Source organism: Myotis yumanensis, unplaced genomic scaffold, assembly GCF_028538775.1.
Source record: "Myotis yumanensis isolate MYYU_CA2020_CCGP unplaced genomic scaffold, mMyoYum1.0.hap1 SCAF_20, whole genome shotgun sequence".
Lineage (NCBI taxonomy): Eukaryota > Metazoa > Chordata > Mammalia > Chiroptera > Vespertilionidae > Myotis > Myotis yumanensis.
In genome coordinates this window covers 2582338-2603109 of record NW_027223771.1, presented here as the reverse complement: position 1 = coordinate 2603109, position 20772 = coordinate 2582338, and the positions used below count along the sequence as shown (strand labels likewise).

Genomic DNA, 20772 nt, shown 5'->3' with positions numbered 1-20772 from the left:
GTGTGTGTTACACACGAGGGCTGGGAGCACAGCCGAGCAGAGCTGCAGTGACTGGGGAGGCCTGCTCCGGAGGGAGGGCCAGGCCTGATGTGCAAAAGGGAGCCATTGACGGTTCCTCTGTGAGGAAGAGATGGCTGACCACAGTGTGCAGGATGGGTTGGAGGGGAGATACGGAGAACACGGGTACCAATCAGGACACTCTTGCAAGCTTCTCTGACAAGGATGCCCAGGGTCTGAGGCCTCCCATGGGCCCCGCTTTGCATGGGTGCCCTCCCTCCCTTAGTCCCCAGGAGGCCATGGAGTCGGCCCTGTTATTGCTAAGGCCCAGAGATTTCATTATTGAACATTCCTCGGGGCCAGGCTGTCCAGCCTCAGACCCGAGGCTCCTCATCACTTCATTATGTTTAAACAAGGACCAGCCCTAGCCGGTTTGGCTCAGTGGATAGAGCATCGGCCTGTGAACTGACGGGCCCCGGGTTCGATTCCGGTCAAGGGCACGTACTTTGGTTGCAGGCTCTGGCCCCAGGTTGGGGCAGGTGCAGGAGGCAACCACTCGATGTGTCTCTCTCACATGGATGTTTCTCTCTGTCTCTCCCTCTCCCTTCCACTCTCTCTAAAATGTCAATGGAAAAATATCCTCAGGTGAGGATTAACAAAAAAATAAATAACATAAATAAGGACCATAAAGGAGACCAGGCTCCTGGGAGAGGCAGGCCCACAGGCCCGGGTGCTGACAGCCACAGGTGTGGGGATGGACCGCAGGGAAGGCCAGTTTGGTGACAGCAAAGTGAGTTTAAGGCCCCCGGGCGGGGCAGGGCTGACCAGCAGGTGGGAGCTGGGGGCAGGAAATGCTCCCTGGAGGGAGGCCCGTGGCCAGCAACCATTCGGAAAGACTGGCTCCAGGCCGACTGGGGTGGCTCTGAAGTTGAGCGTCGGCCCATGAACCAGGAGATCAGGGTTTGATTCCTGGTCAGGGCACATGCCCGGGTTGCGGGCTCGATCCCCAGCGGGGAGCATGCAGGGGGCAGCCCATCCATGATTCTCTCTCATCACTGATGATTGTCTCTCTTCCCCTCCCTCTTCTCTGAAATCAGTGGCTCCAAACTCAATCGGAGAGTGACACAGGAAGGAGTGGGTGGGCCAGGGGACCCCCAGCAGAGGGGAGCCCCACAACCCCCGTTCATCTGGAGCCCTCGACCTCCGCCGTTTATTCTGTCCCTGCCCAGCCAACGAGCCCCGGCGAGGCCAGTTCCAAGAAGGAGCCACTTCTAGATGAATTTCCCTGGTGAGGCCCCAGCACAGCCACACCCTCCCTCTGGCAGCTGCGTGGCCAGACCTGCCGCCCAGGGGCGAGGCGCCTCCTCTGTGGACCGCAGCCTGGCTCCCCGATTTTGTGCTGGAAAATTCCTCCAGTGCCCCGCGGCCTCCAACACTAGGGTGGTTTCATCCACCCCGTTTTTCCAGCCAGCCCGGTCCCTCCCTCCTCTGTGGCCGGCCCCTTTCCCAGATCACCAGGCGCTGGCCTGCGCTGCCCCCACTGGCCACTTCCTGATGGCCCCTGCCCAGGGAGCCGATGCGCCAGCGCCTCCTAGAAACCAGTGCCCTCAGCCAGGAGGCCCTGCGCCCACTTGGCGGCGTCCTGGCCCCCTGTGGGCCCCCGGCAGCCTCCTCCTTCCTCCGGCTGGGAAGCAGCGTGGAGTCGGGCAGGTGGGGAGCACGCTGAGGCTCTGGGGAAACTGAGGCTGAGGGTGGGGACCGGCACGAGGACGAAGAACCACGCAGCAAGAGCTCCAGGCAGTGACATAAATATATTTTGGAAGTTGCCTGTGCATTCGGGGGGGCCGCCCAGGCCCGCCCACCTCCTCCCCGTCTGTCCACAGACCCACCCCACCCCCTGCTGTCTTTCTAGGCTGCAGCTCAAGGGTCAAGAGGGGTCTCCAGGGAGGTTGTGGGAGTGTCAGAGGGCTGGGTGGCGGCATCGGGAATGGCAGCATCATGCCTCCAGGCTGAGCGGCAGGCAACCGTTAGCTCCAGCCTGGCGCCTCGGGGGGGCCCTTCCTCCAGGGCCATGGGAATGTGGGGGGTGGGAGGCGGGCTATGGGCAAGAGAGCCTGGAATCCCAGACCTACTCAACTCCCACAGCGCCTAAGAATATGGGATGGGTTGGCTCTCGGCCTTTTGGCAAGATCACGTGTAGAAAAGGGAGTCCTGGCAGGGCCAGGAATTGCCTGGGGCTCACCTGGCGTGAGGGCCGGGCGCCAGGGGCAGGTGGGAGGTGGGGCAGGCGTGTGGGAGGTGAGGTGGGAGGAGGACAGAGGGAGGGAGAGGTGACTGACATCTTCACCCCCCTCCCCGCCCCCCACGGCACTACAATCAGGCGGGCGGTGGGTGGAGGAGGCAGCAGGACCACAGAAGGTCAGGAGAACCAGGCCATCCGGTCCGGTCAGCTGGACCTACGAGCATCCCAGCAGCTCCACCCGGAGGGTGATGCGGTTGTGCCAGGCCACGGGCAGGACGCGCACAAAACGAGCCATAAAGGGCGTCTCGAACATGTTCCTCTTGTGGGAATTATTGTCAAAGTTGCCTGGGAAGATCTAGAGACAGGGAAGGTGTCAGGAAGGACCCCGGGCTGGCCCCCGTCCCCTCAGAGCCCCAGAGGCCCAACTTGCAGGAAACCGCGGAGCGGCGAGGGGCGGGCGGCTGACACGCTCACCTTGCTGCCCTCGGCCCCCGGGTCCTTATACTCGGTCCATCTCTGGCCGTCATTACTGTGGGCCACCTTGTACGCAGCCACGTACTGGATGTTGCCGAAGTCTCGGGCGCCCTGTGTGATGATGCCGGTCACCTGTTTCTGAGAGCCCAAGTCAATCTACAGGGGGAAAAAAAAAAAACAAAATAAAATAAAATCAACCGCATTTTCTTCGCTTGCACCCTTTCCAGCAAAGTGGGAAAGGGCAGACACCCTGAGACAGGAAGCGCAGTTTGGGGAAAGCTGCTCATCAGGGAGGATGTTGGCCTCGGAGCCTCAGTTTCCTCATCTGTAAAATGGGCATAAATATGCCCGGCCGGTGTGGCTCAGTGGTTGAGCGTCGACCTATGAACCGGGAGGTCACGGTTCGATTCCCAGTCAGGGCACATGCCCGGGTTGCGGGCTCGATTCCCAGTATGGGATGTGCAGAAGGCAGCCGATCCATGATTCTCTCTCATCATTGAGGTTTCTATCTCTCTCTCTCCATTCCTCTCTGAAATCAATAAAAATATAAAAAATAAAAAGTAAGTACCACCAACTTTGTCAATGAGGCAATTCACTGCAACGGAGCTCACATTTCAGAGTCGGGGCCCTGGCCAACCCCTCGGCATGAAGTGCTCGCGGGGACCCTGGCAGGGCTGACCACAGCCGGACCTTGGTTCTGAGGAGCCCAAAGGCAGGCAGCGCCTCACAGAACCCGGCTCCACAGGCTAATGTGCTCCTTGGGGCCCAGAGACAGGCCTGATCCAGGCCCTGACCATCCTGGGGAGCCGGCCACCTGCCCCCGCACAGGCAGCCCCAGGCACCAGGGTGCAAACTCAACTCACTGCCAGTCAGCAGGGGAGCCCCAGGCAATTCCTGACCCTGCCAGGACCCCGCTTCTGCATCTGTGATGTGAGCAGATGCTCTGGTGTTCGCGATTCTCATGTTTCCCAATTTCACTGAAATCCGAGGGCTGCCCTGTGGTCTGTTCTCAGACACCGTGTCAGAGAGCAGTGCTCTGTGCTCAGGCAGGGAAGCTCCAAGGTGCCTGTCTTGGGGCGCCTCCTCCACCCTGCCCTGCCGTCCATGGGCTCAGCCTGGTTTCCCTGGGGCAGTCAGTGGAGGTGACTCTCCCCTTATCGACACACCCCCATCCCACCCTCACCCCCACACACATACACAGACACAAATACAAATAGGCAGACACACAGACAGACACACACAGTCAGATATACAGATATGCACAGACACACACACAGACACACACACACACCCTCTGCATATACATATAGACACAGACACACATACAGATAGAAAGACACACAGGTATACACAGACTCGTACACATACACACACTTATACAGACACACAGATATACACACACACAGATATACACACACAGAGATATACACACACACACAGATATACACACACACACAAATATACACACACAGATATACACAGACACACACACAGATATACACACACACACAAATATACACACACACAGATATACACACAGATATACACAAATATACATGGACACACAGATATAGACACACAGATATACAGACACACACATATATACACACACAGAGATACACAGACACACACACAGATATAGACGCACAGATATACAGACACACACACACATATATACACACACAGAGATACACAGACACACACACACAGAGATATACACAGACACACACACACAGAGATATACACAGACACACAGACATACACAAAGACACACACACACAGATACACACACACAGAGACACACAGACAGACATATACACAGACACACACACACACAGAGATACAGACACACACACACAGAGATACACAGACACACACACACAGAGATACACAGACACACACACACACAGAGATACACACACAGACATACACACAGACACACACACAGATACACACACACACACCCTTTCTACCCCAGGGCTGCAGGTCTCCGTTGAAGCAGCAGCAAGCTCCCCTGCTCTCCCCCCTGATCTTACGGAATCAGGAGGAAGGTGGAGTGCATGGCAGGAGAAAACAGCAAACAAACAAGACTTTTCAGAAATTCCCTCTTGGGGAGCGGAAGCCTGGGCCGTGAGGAGGTGGGAGACCTGGCAGCGCCCCCCCATCCCCCCGCCTGATCCCACCCCCCGAGCCGGGCCCACCTGCAGCCACTCGGAGGCAGAGTTTTTCTCCGCGGTCCAGGCGTTGAACTTGCCCTGCTGGTCCAGCCGCGCATAGTAGGGATACCAGCTGAAGGAACTCAGGCCCCAGGTCCTGTAGATGCTGGAGGCCGTGATCTGCTTGTCAGGGATGGTTCTGTCCTTCATGCCCAGGGGTTCATCGCATCCTGCTAACAAGGGGGGGCTGGTAGATCTAGGGTCCCCAGGCTCCCAGGGGTGTGAGCACCAGGCAATGAGGTGGGGAGAAGTGTGTGGATCCCACCAGCCACTGACATCCTCTCGGACAGAAGCTCCTTCTGCCTTTTAGAATCAACCGTCCTGCCCAGCCCGTGTGGCTCAGTGGTTGAGCATCGACCTGTGAACTGGGAGGTCACGGTTCAATTCCCAATCGGGACGCCTGGCTGGGGTGCGGGCTCGGTCCCCAGCATAGAGCGTGCGGGAGGCAGCCGATCGATGATTCTCTCATCATTGATGTTTCTATCTCTCTCCCTCTCCCTTCCTCTCTGAAATCAATAAAAATATTTTTAAAAATTAAATTAACCATCCTTCGTTCTCACTGCCTGCCCACCCACTCCTCCCTCAGCCACCTGCCCTCAGCTCGCACCCCTACCCGACTTGCCCTTCACCGATCACCTCCTACTCTTCCTTCTCTGCATCAGGGCAGGCCCTGATAGATCCGCCACTTCCCACCCTCCTTCAAGGCCTGCCTGTGAGACACCTCCTCCAAGAAGCCTGCCCTGACCACCTCACCGGGGCAGGACTTGTCCCTCCTCTGGACTCTCAGCACTTCCTATATCACTCCTACGTACTGCTGAATCCTGGGCTGATCATCCAGGACACGAGTAACAACCATCTCATTGATTCAGTGCTCACTTCGGTCAATTCATCTCCCACACAGAAACCTGAAGGTATTAGCCACCCCATTTGACAGGTGAGAAAACTGAGTACTAGAGACAAACACTGTACCAAGCCACACACACAAACCCCTGGATTGCCACGCCAGGCTGTGACATCGTCTCCACCACCCACACGCCCACCCAGAGCCGTGAACAGGACTTCCAGCCGGTGGAAGTCAGAGAATCAGAACTCCTGGGGCTCAGGGACCAACCTTGATCCTTGCCCAGCAGACCCTCTGTCAGCGTCTAGAACAGTGATGGCGAACCTATGACACGCGTGTCACCTCTGAACTCATTTTTTGGGTTGATTTTTCTCTGTTAAATGGCATTTAAATATATAAAATCAATATCAAAAATAGAAGTCTTTGTTTTACTAGGGTTGCAGAGATCAAAAAATTTCTATAGGTGACACGGCACCAGAGTTAAGTGAGGGTTTTTCAAAATGCTGGCACGCCGAGCTCAAACGGTTCGCCATCACTGGTCTAGAAGATTCCACACCCAACAGCTGGCATACTGTCAGACAGGCCTGGGTTTCATTCCGGCCTGCCCCAAACACTCAGGAATGTGCCGGGCTGTTTGGTACTAGTCACGGGCACCTTCAGGTGGCCTTCAGAACAGCTGAAGACTCCCAGGGGAGGGATGGGTGTGTCTCACATCTGGCGGAATCCCCAGTCCACAGCTGGCCTCCCTTGGGGTAACTGGCAGGGAGTGGGGGGGCAGTGGGCCTAGAGGGCCAGCCGACTGGAATGTCTAGCAGGACAAGGAGATGGCCCAGCCCTCAGGGAAGGAGACAGGGCATCCTCGCTTGTTAGGCTCGCCAGGCTCAGCCTGTCTCGGCCTCGGAGGGAGCCGGTTGAGACGGGACCACGCAGGCAACTGTAACCGCTTAAGGCAGTGGTCCCCAACCTCTCTTTGGCCATCCCCCACCTCAGCATCTCTAACATCCTGATGCCCCCTGGGACCTATAATTCTTTTTTTTTCCCCCCTGTAATTCTTATTATTAAAAAGTGAGCTCCTATTCACGTGGAGGAAGCCTCAAAGGCCATGAACTTGGTCTAAACAAGCTTCCAAAGAACATGGCATCCATGAGAGAGAAAAATAAAAGAACGAAAGGACAGTGGAAGGACTGAGGAAGAAATCACTAAGAAATGGTTAAAAAAATAGTAATAGGAAGTGACAGGAAAAAATAGCAAATCCAGTTTCAAAACATAGAATAGAGAACTGAAATGTATAAATATGCCACCATATCTATGTATAGACTGTCTATGAGGCCCTTAGAACCAGAAGAAATGCAAAACATTCACTGTTTATAACTCATTCTCGGCCCTGCTGGTTTGGCTCAGTGGATAGAGCGTCAGCCTGCGGACTGAAGGGTCCCAGGTTCGATTCCAGCCAAGGGCACGTGCCTGTGCCTGGGTTGCAGGCTTGATCCCCCATGGGGGGCGTGCAGGAGGCAGCCAATCAATGACTCTTTCTCATCATTGATGTTTCTATCTCTCTATCCCTCTCCCTTCCTCTCTGAAATCAATAAAAATATGTTTAAAAAGAAACTCATTCTGGAATTGCCCCCCTCCCTTAAAAATCAGATTGCCCGCCCCCTGCGGACGTGTGCCCCACGTGGGGAGCCGCTGGCCTGAGGCTTCAGACGAGGACAGCGAGTAGGAAGGGACTCCAAGGACGGGACCCAGAGTCGGGACCCCCAGGAACTGCCTCTTCCCTTTGCCAACGGCCAAATTTTCCTTTGGGCAGAAGCCAACGTCTTCTTCTCTTTTAATTTGTATTGAATTTGTTGGGGTGACGCTGGTTAATAAATTTAGGTTGCAAGTGTACGATCCTATATTACAGCATCTGCATATCGTACTGTATGTTCACCAACCACAGCCAAGTCTCCTCCCAGCACCATCTAACCCCCCTTCACCCTCCTCTACCTCTGCCCACCCCCCTCTCACTCCGGTAATCACCATACTGTTGTCTGTGTCTAGGAGTGTTTCATTTAGTTTTCTTTTTAACTTAATCCCTTCACCTTTTGCACCCAGAAGGCAATTTTTTAACTCCCCTTACACCATTAGGCTCAAAAGGTAGTGGCCCTGGGAACAGAGACTTAAGTTCACACTTAAAAAAAAACAAAAAAAAAAAACTAGCCCTGGCTGGTTTGGCTCAGTGGATAGAGTGTCGCCCTGCGGACTCAAGGGTCCCGGGTTCGATTCCGGTCAAGGGCATGTACCTTGGTTGCAGGCACATCCCCAGTGGGGGGTGTGCAGGAGGCAGCTGATCGATGTTTCTCTCTCATCGATGTTTCTAACTCTCTATCCCTCTCCCTTCCTCTCTGTAAAAAACCAATAAAATACATTTAAAAAAAAACTAAACCCAGCCAGGCACACAGACGTCAGCTCTGAATGGTACTGGGTGGTATCTGAAATGGGGGAACAGGAAGAAGTGCCACGGAGGGGAAAGGGGGCGCAAAGGGTGGGTCTTGGGGTAACAGGAGAAAGGCCGCCAGCCTTACAAGCCCTACAGTTCCGCCAGTGGCCAGCAGGTGGCACTGTGGCTGCAAAAAAGCGGGACCCGCTACCTGGATCTCAGAGAAAACAGCTGAGCTGAGACAGGGAAGCTGGGCGGCCCAACCCCCTGCACCCTGACCTCCCCCAATGGCGCGTTTTTTCCTGGCTCAGAGGAAACCCGTCCCTTTCTTGTCCCCATTCCTCTGTCTGGGACTGTCCCTGGAAATGGCAGCAGGAAGCACCAGCTACCCTAGAAGCCTCGTGTTTCTCTTAAATTCAGACAAACAGGAGTTTTTTGCAGGGCGGGGGAGGGGGGGTGTTGGGGGGGAGTAAAAGTACTGGATGGGTAGGTGTCAGAAGCCCAGGGATCTGGACCAAGTTTTCATGCCTGCCAGCTGTATGCCCTTGATAAATAATTTATCTGGGCCCTAGCCTGTTTGGCTCAGCAGATAGAGCGTCAGCCTGCGGACTAAAGGGTCCCAGGTTCGATTCCAGTCAAGGGCACATGCCCAGGTTGCGGGCTCGACCCCCAGTAAGTAGGCATGCAGTGAGGCAGCCAGTCCATGATTCTCTCTCATCATTGATGTTTCTAACTCTCTCTCCCTCTCTGAAATAAATAATATATTTTTTAAAAAAATACTAACAATTGCCCTGGCTGGTTTGGCTCAGTGGATAGAGTGTCAGCCTGCGGACTGAAGGGTCCCAGGTTCCATTCTGGTCAAGGGCATGTACCTTGGTTTCGGGCACATCCCCAGTAGGGGGTGTGCAGGGGGCAGCTGATCGATGTTTCTCTCTCACCGATATTTCTGACTCTCTATCCCTCTCCCTTCCTCTCTGTAAAAAATCAATAAAATATATATATTTTTTAAAATACTAACAATTTATCAGGGCCTCACTTTCCTCATTCACTTACTCCTTCAACAATTATTTATCCAGGCACCGTTCTAGGCACTGGGAATCAGCAGTGAACAAATCAGACAAATTCCCCACAGACGGGAGCTGACATCTGCAGCACAGAACGGATGCTACGAGTCTAGAAGCTCAAGGAGCCCATCAGAATAAGCGACAACACTTTGAGAACGGAAGTGGCGTCTCTTTTGTCCTCTCCCCACCAGAATGCCATGGGTTGGCACAGAGAGGACCATACCCGGGCAGGGCTGCTGACGGCCGGGTGACCCCTCTCGTGTGCCTCTGCTGAGCGAGCCGGGGCCCTGGGCCTTGCTGCCGCCCTCCCTGCCCGGCTCAGCTTGGCTGAGAAGAAAGGCCAGCCCCTGGGACGGACCCCAGCCGCCAGCACTCACCATTCAACTCGCAGCCAAGGAGCTCAAAGCGCAGGGTGCAGCCCCGGTGGCAGCCGACGGGCATCAGCCTCACGTACTGCAACTCTTGAGGGACGTCAAACATGTTGACCTTCAGGCCACTGTTGTCCACGTTCCCTGTAAATATCTAAGAGAGAGAGAGAGAGAGAGATATGGAGTAGAGCAGCGGTTCTCAACCTGTGGGTCGCGACCCCTTTGGCGGTCGGACGACCCTTTCACAGGGGTCGCCTAAGACCATCCTGCATATCAGATATTTACATGACGATTCATCACAGTAGCAACATGACAGTGATGAAGTAGCCACGAAAATAATGTTATGGTTGGGTCACAACATGAGGAACTGTATTTAAAGGGCCCGAAGGTTGAGAACCACTGGAGTAGAGGGATGGTCAATGGTCAATCCCAGTCCCCCTTCCTGGGTTTGCCCCTTTCCTCCTCAGGCCTAGGGGGCGGGCAGGTGGGCCTAGCAGGGACTCGGCCCTTCCCCTGGCCACCCCCGCCCCCAAGATTCCCCTTGTCGCACCTTCCTTGGTCATCACGGTGCCTGGGCATGAACCCCCGTCTTGCACACAGGGCCACCTATCAATCTACAGGCTGCCTGTGCGAGTTCGGAAAAGGCCGTTTTATTGTAACAGTTTTCCCACAGGTAGAAGCGCACAAACATCTGTCCCCGTGGCGAATGGGCTCGCCGGCTAGTGATATCCTTGAGCATGCCACCTGCCCGGCTGTATGTGGTGGCCCTGAAGGCTCGGAGTGCACCCCAGCTCCCCTACCCCCCTCATCACCCCCCACAACAGGTCACTGTTGAGTCTCACTATTCTCATCTATAAAGTGGGGCTATTGCCCTAGCTGGTTTGGCTCAGTGGATAGAGCATCGGCCTGTGGACTGAAAGGTCCCAGGTTCGATTCCGGTCAAGGGCATGTGCCTTGGTTGCGGGCACATCCCCAATAGGAGGTGTGCAGGAGGCAGCTGGTCGATGTTTCTCTCTCATCGATGTTTCTAACTCTCTATCTCTCTCCCTTCCTCTCTGTAAAAAATCAATAAAATATATTTTTTAAAAATAATAATAATAAAAAATAAAATAAAATATCAACGGACAAATATCCTTGAGTGAGAATTAACAACAACAACAAAATAACAAAGAAAAGATAAAAAAACCTTTAAAAAAATTAGCAATAGAACTATCATACGCTCCATCAATCCCACTTCTGGGTATATATCCAAAGGATAAGAAAAAAAAATAATAATAATAATAATAAATAAAGTGAGGTGATTTACTTGTAACCACAAAACATGGAAATAATCTGGGTTTCCCAATTTCTGGGAGCAAAGATGCACTTGAAGACCCCGCTCCCCTCATGGCCAATCACCCAGGCTACCCCCCCTCGCCTCAATGGAGGCCCTCGAACAATGCTGGAGCCCCGGGCTGCGACCACAGCCCTTCCTTCCGGCCCAGGCCGCCTCACCTTGTCTCCTGAGTTCCCGTCGTCCTGGATGAACTTGAACTTTTTCCCGTCGAGGCTGTACGCCACCTTGAACGCCTTCACGTACTCGGCTCTGCCTGCGCGGCTGGCGCCCTGCGTCACCACGCCCGACACCTGCATCCTCCGCAGCAGGTTCACCTGGACCCAGGGTGGGCAGGACGGGACACTTACAACTCCTGCATCCCTTCTACCTCCTCCACTCCCCCCACCCAGAGCAGGGGCAGTGCAAGCAGGATAAGTGTTGGATGGAGTCTCTCTCGTCTCACCTTCTCAGGACTGGGGACCCAGTGCTCTGGGAAGCCCAAAAGGATGGACAAGGCCCCCAGAGACCTCATCCAGAGCAAACAGCCCCTCCACAGCCTGGGCTCGGCTCCCCCTCACCCCGCCCACCTACTCCAAGCCCCCCAAGGCTGCTCCCCACTTACGGACACTTCATCTGGAGCAGTGGTCGGCAAACTGCGGCTCGCGAGCCACATGCGGCTCTTTGGCCCCTGGAGGGTGGCTCTTCCACAAAATACCACGTGCGGTGCGATTGAAACTTCGTGGCCCATGTGCAGAAGTCGGTATTTTGTGGAAGAGCCACACTCCAGGGGCCAAAGAGCCGCATGTGGCTCGCGAGCCGCAGTTTGCTGACCACTGATCTGGAGGAACCTGCTACCTTGATACCTGGACCCCCTGATGAACCCTCCCACGGTGACCCCCAAATGCACACACTCATCTCACCTTTTCTCTTCCCATCATGCCCCCCCCCCCCCCCCCCGCCCCGGGCCCCCCGCTTCCATACCTGGATCCAGGGCTTCCTATCGTAGTTGCTGGCTGTCCAGGCATTGACAATGCCGGAGCGGTGCAGGCGGGCCAGCTCCGGGGCCCAGCGCTGCAAAGCCATGAAGCCCAAGTGCACGGACGAGGCGGAGATCTGCCGGTCGGCGATGGCCCCGGTCTCCATGCCCAGCGGCATGGCGCACCCTGCAGGGAGGGAGACGGCAGTCGGGTGGCCACCCTCGCAGGCGGGACCCAGGGGACGAGAGAATAAGAAGACAGACGGTGTGGCCTCTGGCCAGGACCCAGAGCAGAGACCACAGGGGACAGCGAGGCCCAAGAGGAGGTACCGGGAAAGGGTGCGGGGTGAGGAAGCAAGCACAACACCCAGGTCTGTACGCCTGAGGCTGCCGTGATTGACAGCTGGAGGCTCCTATCAGGAGGACCACTGCACCCAGCCCCGCCCCTGGCTCCCCGAGGACGGCTTTGGGAGAAGGGGCACCTCAGATGGCAGTGGGCTGCCCACAAAGCAATAAGCACACCCATAAGCAAATCCGTGTGGAGTCTTCTAGAACCCCATACGGCACGAGTTTACTGGTGGTACGTGAGTGAAGGCCGTTCTGATTTCTCTTGGACCCTCTGTCCTTTCCAACTGCTGGTCCTGCCCCAGCCACCTGCCCAACCATCCCTGGCCGGGCCCCATCACCTTCACCATCACCCCAGCAAAGTGGTCAAGGGGTGAGCCATTCTCCTGGCTCCCAGCAGGGAACCCAGGTTCAGGCCACCCTACCGCTGCACCCCAGGCTCACGCAGGGAGAATGGGGTTCAAAGTGGGGCTCCAGGATCAGAGCCGCCAGTGGCTGAGCCTATCCTCACACCCCATGTGCCTGCCCCCTTAAGGGCTCAAACATGCATTCTTGAGGCTTGTGGGATCCTTGTAGGCTCCCAGGCAACATAGCATATAACAAGGAGGGGGCTGCAGCCCTAGCCGGTTTGGCTCAGTGGATAGAGCATTGGCCTGTGGACCAAAGGGTCCCGGGTTCGATTCCAGTCAAGGGCATGTACCTTGGTTGCAGGCTCCTCCCTGGCCCGGGCCCTGGCCCGGGCATGAGCAAGAGGCAACCAATCCATGTGTTTCTCTCACATCGATGTTTCTCTCTGTCTTTCCCTCTCTCTAAAATCAATGGAAAAATAGCCTCGGGTGAGGATTAACAAAAAAAAAAAATAGGGGGGCTGCAAAGGTCCCTCTGGGGGGCTGCTCGGCCTCTGTAGACGCCTCCTGCCTCGCCCAGGTGCCACCCGTCTAGGGCAGACCCCAGGCCAGAAGCACAGGAGGCTAGGGGGGTAATTCCAACTCAGGCGCACACCCGTGGTTACCTCGGCGCCCAGCACAGTAATTAGTGGGCCCACCTGTCCCCCACCCAGGGCTGTCTGCATGGCGAGCCCTCACCCCCCCCCCCCCCCACACACACACACTCCTGCACCCAGGATGTCAAACACATTGGCCTCGGCCCAGGGCCCACGCCTGTGAGGTGAAGGGCATCAATTAACCTGCTCCCCCGACAGGGCCCCAGCAAACTTCACGTGTCCCCTCGTCTGTCTGAGGACAACATCCTGCCCCCTGCCCAGGATGCTCAGGGACAGACACAAAGGACTGCAGAAGTCCGCCCCACCCCCGCGCCCATCTTTGAGCCTGGGTGTGGACTTTTCACACCTGGACCAGGAGGGAGGACATGAGGGCCATGGTGGGGGATGTCAGCTGGAACCACCCCAGGCCATTCTGCCGCTGCCGGGTAAGCAAGCAGGCCAGCAGGCCATGCTGGGCCTCTGACTGTGAAGGGACAGCCCAGCCTCCCCAGGCCCCGCCCTCCTCACCTCCATAATGAGGCCGAAGATCAAACATGGGCAGGGAGCTGTCAGACCCTGAGGCCCAAGCCTTATTGACTGACCTCCCAGGCTCCAAAAGATTAAAAATGTGTTTGTTTTCCCCTCTTGGTAGAAAAACCCCAACACTTGCCCTAGCCGGGTTGCTCAGTGGTTAGAGCATCGGCCTGCAGACTGAAGGCTCCCAGGTTGGGTTCCGGACAAGGGCCCATGCCCAGGTTCCGGGCTCGATCCCCAGTGGGGGGTGTGCAGGAGACAACCAAGCAATCATTCTCTCTCATCATTGATGCTTCTATCCTTCTCTCTTTCTCCCTTCCCCTCTGAAATCAATAAAAGTCTATTAACAAAAATAAAAAACAAAAAAGAAAGAAAAACCCCAACACTTAACCCTGATGCTCTTTATCTGGTTCATGGGGACCCAGGAAACAGCGCTCGCATGATTCAGGGGCCACCATCCCCCCTCACTCCCCCTGCAGGGACATCTGGCCTGGCCTGCAGCCCCAGGAAAGAGGCCAGGGGAGGAGCATCCAAACCCCGCCCCCATCCTATGGCCTCACGTAGGCTCTGACCCACCCTCAATCTACCCAGAGGAGGCCCTGACACAGGGGCTAATAAGACCAGACATGGCCCGGGTGCCAGGACTGTGGCTCAGGGTCTGCCCCCCACCCCCCTTTCCTCCCCGCCCCACACCCCCCTCCCCCCAGCGGGGCAGGCCCCAGATACTCACTGCTCTCACAATGGACGCCCGAGTAGCCTTGCTTGCACTCACAGACATACTGTTTGAAGACATCGCCTCGGTGTGCCTCCTCGTCAAGCGCCTGGCATTCGGCATCGTTGCGGCAGGGGTTTGGGAAACAGGGACCTGGGTAGGAGGAGGCAGTTAGATGGGCAGGTGATCGGGAAAGAGGGGGAGGGGACGGGGGGGCACAGGGGGGTGGCAGAGACAGCAGCCCTTGGACCTAGCCCAAAGGGACCCTCTGCCTAAGCTCCGCCCACTGCCCACCTCCCTCTCCCAGGCCTTCCCTCCCTCCCCCACCCTGCCTGGTGGGGCCTGGGCCAGCCTGGCGCCAGGGAGGGTCATGTGTGGGTGGATCAGCCCAAATCAAGGAATCAAGGAAGCACCCAGCTCTGCAAGGGGCTTTGGGGCGGGGCGGGGGGGGGGGGGGCGGGCGGGGGGGGGGCGGGTTCCAGGGAAATGCTGGCTGACAACCGACAGGTGCGGGGGACACTGCCCACTGCAACACAGACCGGCTCACCCCAGCAGCCTGGGCTGCGACTGGGAGCGAGGGGAGGCGGAGGGAGGCAGGTGCCGCCCAGGGCAGGTACCTTTCTCAGTCTCGTTGCAAATGGGCCCCGCAAAGCCTTCGGGGCAGAGGCAATAGAAGGGGAGCTCGTCCTGTGACAGGCAGGTCCCACCGTTCAGGCACTCGATGGAGTCACAGAAGTCACCTGCAGCGGCAGCTCCAGCTCAGGAACAAATTCCTTCGCACCGTAAATGCTTGGGGGGCCCACTACCATGTACGTATGTGCTGGGCCCCCGAGACAGAGAAATCAGGCGTAGCCCAGGCCTCGAGGAGTCACGGGGACCAGTGAATGGGGGTGACAGGCTCCGTGAGCCTACACAAGGGGCCACTTTCCAGTGGTTTCTGCCAGGGAGACTGCGGTTCTAAAAGACGGGGTGGGGGGTGCACCAAGCAGGGGAATGAGGAGAGAACATGCTAAAGAAAGGCAGGCCTGGCCGGCATGGATCAGTGATTGAGCATTGAGCTATGAACCAGGAGGTCACGGTTCGATTCCCGGTCAGGGCACATGCCCGGGTGGCAGCCTTGATCCCCAGTAGGGGGCGTGCAGGAGGCAGCTGATCCATGATTCTCTCTCATCATTGATGTTTCTCTCTCTCTCTCTCTCTCTCTCTCTCCTTCTCCTTTCCTCTCTGAAATCAATAAAAATTTATTTATTAAAACAAAAAACAAAAAAGGCAGAAGCACAGAGAGAGCCGGGTACACTGGGAGACCAGTAAGACAGCTAACCAGGTGGGCTGGGACCAGACTGGAAGGGACAATAAGAATGACAACGTTAGCCCTGACCAGTTTGGCTCAGTGGATAGAGCGTCAGCCTGCGGACTCAAGGGTCCCAGGTTCGATTCCAGTCAAGGGCATGTACCTTGGTTGCGGACACATCCCCAGTTGGGAGTGTGCAGGGGGCAGCTGATCGATGTTTCTAACTCTCTATCCCTCTCCCTTCCTCTCTGCAAAAAATCAATAAAATATATTTAAAAAAAAAAAAAGAATGACAACTTTAGACTTTTCTACCTGCACACCAAGGGCTCACCACCTTCCTTCAGCCTCCCTACCACGACCCCCATGAAAAAGCAAATCAGAGATCCTCACTCGGGACGGGGTGGGGATGGGGACCCTGGTTCCAATTCGGAGAAGGGAACTGTTATCTGCCGAGATGGGCTGGCCTCGCCTGGGCTGGGGAGGCGCTTGGGAGGGACACAAGATCCCTCTGGCTGCTGGGTGGACAGGCGACAGGATCGGGGAATCTAGGGGACCAGGAGAGCATCGGGGACGCTGCCCCAGGCCTCCAGGTAAGAAAGGAAGGCAGAGGGGGTGAGGAGGGCAGGCGGATGTGAGACACACTGGACGAGGACTTCAGACATGGGAGGAGGGCTGGCGAGGGCATCACAGCCTCCGCTGGGGGCCTGCCTGGGTGGCCGATGTGCACGATTACCCAGACTCCCTTGGCTCTGGAGAACGGGGTGAGCCAGGCCTGGAGGAGGGGCTTCTGACCTTAGCGTCCCAGAGGGCTCCCCAGGGCCCCACACCTGCTCGGGGTAAGACACGTGAAACATTTGTTCCTCCCCGAAAGTCTGGCCATGCCAGGCTGGAGGGCCCTCCTCCCGGAACCCCAAAGTCCCCGAGAGCCGGGCCCGGGCTGCAGGGAAGGGAATACCGTTAATGAGCTATGGAGCCCTCAGAACTCCACCTTTGCACGGGCCTCGGGAGCTTAGGCGGCTCCCCACGCAGCTATTAGTCACTGGCTTTAAATAGCAGGTTAATCCCCTCCCCTGACCTGGCGGGCGGTGGCCGGCGGCTTGGGCACAGACAGGGCCTTGGTAATGGCCAGAGTCCTGGGCTCCGGTCCCAGCAAAGTCCAACTGCACTTCCTCGCCCTCCCAAGTGGCTACCGGGCCACGTGGTCCAGGGGGGAAAAGGGAAAGGGAAGGGGACAAGGTGCCTCCTTCCCCTGGGGGCCCTAGACTGACTCACCTGGGGCACAGCAGCCTGAGGACTTCCCGGTCCCAGGAAAAGCCAGATCACCGCCCCCCACCCCAACCCCCCCACTAACTTAACCACCTTTGGGAGTTCAGGGTCCTGCCCTTTTGGTACATTTCTCCAGGCTGCGGGGACTGAGAGGAACGGGAAGGGACAAGACCCAGGTCTCTAAGGGTTACTGAGGGCAGCCACCAGCTCCCCAGTGCGTGGGAGCCTGGCGTGGCCTCAAAGACTTCTTGCTGCAGGCCCGGGGTCAGGGGTCAGAGCCAGGCCTCCGCTGTGATCCGCCCACCCCCTGGCTTCATTCAGTCCTGGAAGTGATGGAGGGGGCGCCTGAAGGGGTCGCCCACCCACCTCCTTTCCCCAGTCCTGGAGGAGGAGGACTGCGGGCCCCCGCCGCCAAGGGGATGGGGCATCCCAGCACCCGCCTGCGGGAGGCCCCGCTGGTGGAGGGAGGCCTCCTGGGCGGGGGAGGAGGACCAGGGAAGATACAACAGCAGACCAAGGCCACGGAAGGAGTCCGGAGAGGAAGCCAGCCTGGCCGGCCGCAGCAGGACGCAGCCCTTTTCCGAGGCCTTCCCCAGCCTGGGAATCCTCTCCCGGGCCCCACCTAGAGCCCTGGCATCCCACCCACTTCCCCGCCCTCCCTCCCTCTTATCGCTGGTGAGCGCCGCGCCACGCCACGCGCGCGCGCGCGGAAATCTGCAAGGATCGGACCAGCGGCCAGGGCTTGGGAGGGAGTTCGCTGCCCGGGAGGGAAGTTAGTTGGCCGGAGACTGATCAGGACCGGAGTCCGAGAAACTTGCAGCGGGAAGGCGCGCGCGGGGCGGTCACGGTGCAATGGCCTCATGATACAGATGGGGAAAGAGAGGCCCCTCCACAGCGGATTCCTTTGTTATGTTGCAGCCACCTCCCCGGGGATGGCAGGGCTGTCACCCAGTGTCCCGAGCCACCGCCCGGCGCCCCAGCCTCTCTCGCCGACCAAAACTCCCCAGTGCGGAGACGGCGGGAGAGGCCGAGCGCGGCGCGGCCGCCAGCAGGGGCGCAGCGGGGGCGCAGCCGGGGAGGTCGCCCCTCGGCCCCGCCGAGGCTCCCTGCCCAAGTTTGTCAATAGTGGAGGTGGAGGGAGGGCGCCGCGCCGAACTTCCGAGCGGAGAGGAGGGGCGAGGGCGGCGCGATCACTCACCGGAGCCGGCGAAGAGGCCGGAGGCGCAGAGCAGCGCGCCGCAGAGCGCGGCCAGCAGGCGGGGGCCCGGCATGCTGCGCACAAGTGGGGGACCCGGCGCGGGACTGAAGATCCGGCGGTGCAGACGGACCGCGGGCTCTCACTCCTGCTCCGGGACCGGAATAAATCAGGCAGCGCTGCACCTCCCACTGGCCCGCGAGCTCCGCCCAGGCCCGCCAGGGGCGGACTCGGGGCGGGGCTCCGCAGCAGGGAGTGACGAGGGGGTCGGAGGCGGAGGGACCCAAGGGTCCTCGCCTCCCACCTCCTGCCCGGCCACGCCCGCCCGGCCTCTGGGTTGGGGCTAGTGTGACCTGGCGCCCGGTCTAAATAGACTGGACAGGAAAGAGCGCAGATGGAATTGTTTGGGTTTTAGCTGTATTTTTTTTTTTTTTTTACTTTAGACTTAAATAGCTAAACCCTACGCATCATACTAACGAAAACGGCAAGCACACTGAATTCCAACTTCCCTTATCAGATTGGCAATGGCACGGAGCAAGTGAGGAGCCCGCTGTGAGCAGGAGGCTGTGGCGAACAGGCCCCAGCAGGCACTGTCGGAGGGCGTGCCAATTGGTTCAGCTTCTCCAGGGAGCGACCGGGTAATCCCCGTCAAAGTGACAGGCGCGGAGCCCAGGAGGCTTAGCAATTCCACGTGTAGGAATCCATCCTACGCAGGTGGTCCTGGCTGGTGTAGCTCAGTGGATAGAGCCCCCGCCTGCGGACTGCAAGGTCCTGGTTGGGTTCCGGTCACGGGCAGGTGCCCCGGTTGCCAGCTGCGTCCCCAGTAGGGGGCATGCAGGAGGCAGCCCATCCATGATTCTCTCTCATCGTTGAGGTTTCCATCTGTCTCCCTTCTCCCTTCCTCTCTGAAGTCAATAAAAATATATCGGAAAAAGAAAAAAAAAGAAACTCACATGATGTGCATTCAAAGGAAGCATCATAGCACATCCTAGCAGCATCCTTTGACATGGAATTGACAGGCAGCGGCTCCCTCCCAACCTCCCTTCCCCTCCCCTAGACCCTTTTCCCTTCCCTCCCCGCACCCCTAGACGCCAGGAAAACACGAGCCATCGCTGCGCTGCCTCCACGGCCGCCTGCCTACGGCGAACTGGCCCCAACGGCAGTCCCCTCGCTCCTCTCCTAAGGCTGCCCCGAGCGCCACGGGCGCCTGCCCGCCCCCCACCCCGCACGCTCCCGGCTCGCGGGCACCTGGCTGCTGCGAGGCGCCACGCATCAGTCCTCCCGGTCCCCGCAGTGCCGCCCGCAGGCCGTTTCCGATGCATTTGCATCCTTGAAGAGCAACTGTAGAAGAGGAAGGAAAAGATGGGTGAGGAAACATATACTCGTAGCTCTTCTTCCCACAGTCAGAAAATGCTTCGAAAGCTAAGCCATGTCTGTGATCGCACCATTCGTGTCCGGGACAAAATTTGCCAGGTACTAGCAGTTTGCAGTGATTTTTTTCTCCGCACCAAACCTGTAGGCCAAGCAGAGGATGAGGACAAGACTGTGTTGGAGACCTAGCTGGTTTGGCTCAATGGATAGAGCATCTTCCTGCGGACTGAAAGGTCCTGGGTTCGATTCCGGTCAAGGGCACATGCCCGGGTTGTGGGCTCCATCCCCAGTAGGGGGCGTGCAGGAGGCAGCTGATCAATGATTCTCATCACTGTTTCTAACTCTCTTCCTCTCCCTTCCTCTCTGAAATATATATATATATATATATATATATATATATATATATACACATTTAAGGAATGTGTTTGATTTGCATCATGTTACAGTGACTGGTTTTATCCCCTTTCTAGAATATGCTTACACGGCCACTCTGGCAATTAACACAGAAAATATTGATGTGCTGGCTGCAGCCAGCTACTTGCAAATGTGTAGTATTTGCTAGCACCTGCTCAGTGCTCATGAAATCAAGCATTTTATGGAATACAGCCAACAGCCAACCGGAAAAGGGTCTCAGGCTGGACAAGAAAATAACTACCTGAAATTTCACTTCTGGAGACGGACGCCTTTCACCAGTGTCCTCGGAGTGCAGCGTGGTAGAAAGAACCATCCCAGCCATGGCCGGTTTGGCTCAGTGGATAGAGTGTCGGCCTGCGGACTGAAGGATCCTGGGTTCCATTCCGGTCAAGGACACATGCCCGGGTTGTGGGCTCGATCCCCAGTAGGGGCCTGCAGGAGGCAGCCGATCAATGATTCTCATCATTGATGTTTCTATCTTTCTCTTCCTCTCTGAAATCAATAAAAATATATATTCTTTAAAAAAAAAACAACTATCTTGCCCTAACCGGTTTGGCTCAGTGGATACAGCGTCTGCCTGTAGACTGAAAGGTCCCAGGTTCGATTCCGGTCAAGGGCATATACCTTGGTTGCGGGCACATCCCCAGTAGGAGGTGTGCAGGAGGCAGCTGATCGATGTTTCTCTCTCATTGATGTTTCTATCTCTCTATCCCTCTCCCTTCCTCTCTGTAAAAAAAAAAAAAAATCAAT

At 57.0% G+C, this 20772-nt stretch overlaps 1 protein-coding gene across 4 annotated transcripts; it reads right to left on the bottom strand.

Annotated features, from left to right (window-relative positions):
* Positions 1-1789: 1789 nt before the first annotated feature.
* Positions 1790-18409, bottom strand: MFGE8 (milk fat globule EGF and factor V/VIII domain containing). 4 transcript variants are annotated; one of them, XM_070400299.1, is made up of 9 exons: positions 18241-18409; positions 15103-15225; positions 14504-14638; positions 11918-12099; positions 11116-11271; positions 9631-9775; positions 4915-5102; positions 2714-2869; positions 1790-2594 (listed from the first exon to the last, which is right to left on the bottom strand). In XM_070400299.1, exons 1-9 carry the CDS (start codon positions 18311-18313, stop codon positions 2454-2456), a joined length of 1299 nt encoding a protein of 432 aa, XP_070256400.1. In that variant the 5' UTR covers positions 18314-18409; the 3' UTR covers positions 1790-2453. The 4 variants fall into 4 exon arrangements, with proteins under 4 accessions (XP_070256400.1, XP_070256401.1, XP_070256402.1 ...); XM_070400300.1 differs by having other exon boundaries at positions 4915-5099; positions 18241-18408; XM_070400301.1 differs by lacking the exon at positions 15103-15225 and having other exon boundaries at positions 18241-18408.
* Between the last annotated feature and the right edge of the window lie 2363 nt (positions 18410-20772).

Coding starts and splice junctions, on each gene's coding strand:
- MFGE8 (XM_070400299.1), bottom strand. CDS start 18,313: ATGCCGGGCCCCCGCCTGCTGGCCGCGCTCTGCGGCGCGCTGCTCTGC. Junction 12,100..14,503: donor GGGCGTCCATTGTGAGAGCA/GTGAGTATCTGG, acceptor CCCTCCCTGCAG/GGTGCGCCATGCCGCTGGGC. Junction 2,870..4,914: donor CTGCCTCCGAGTGGCTGCAG/GTGGGCCCGGCT, acceptor TTCCCCCTGTAG/ATTGACTTGGGCTCTCAGAA.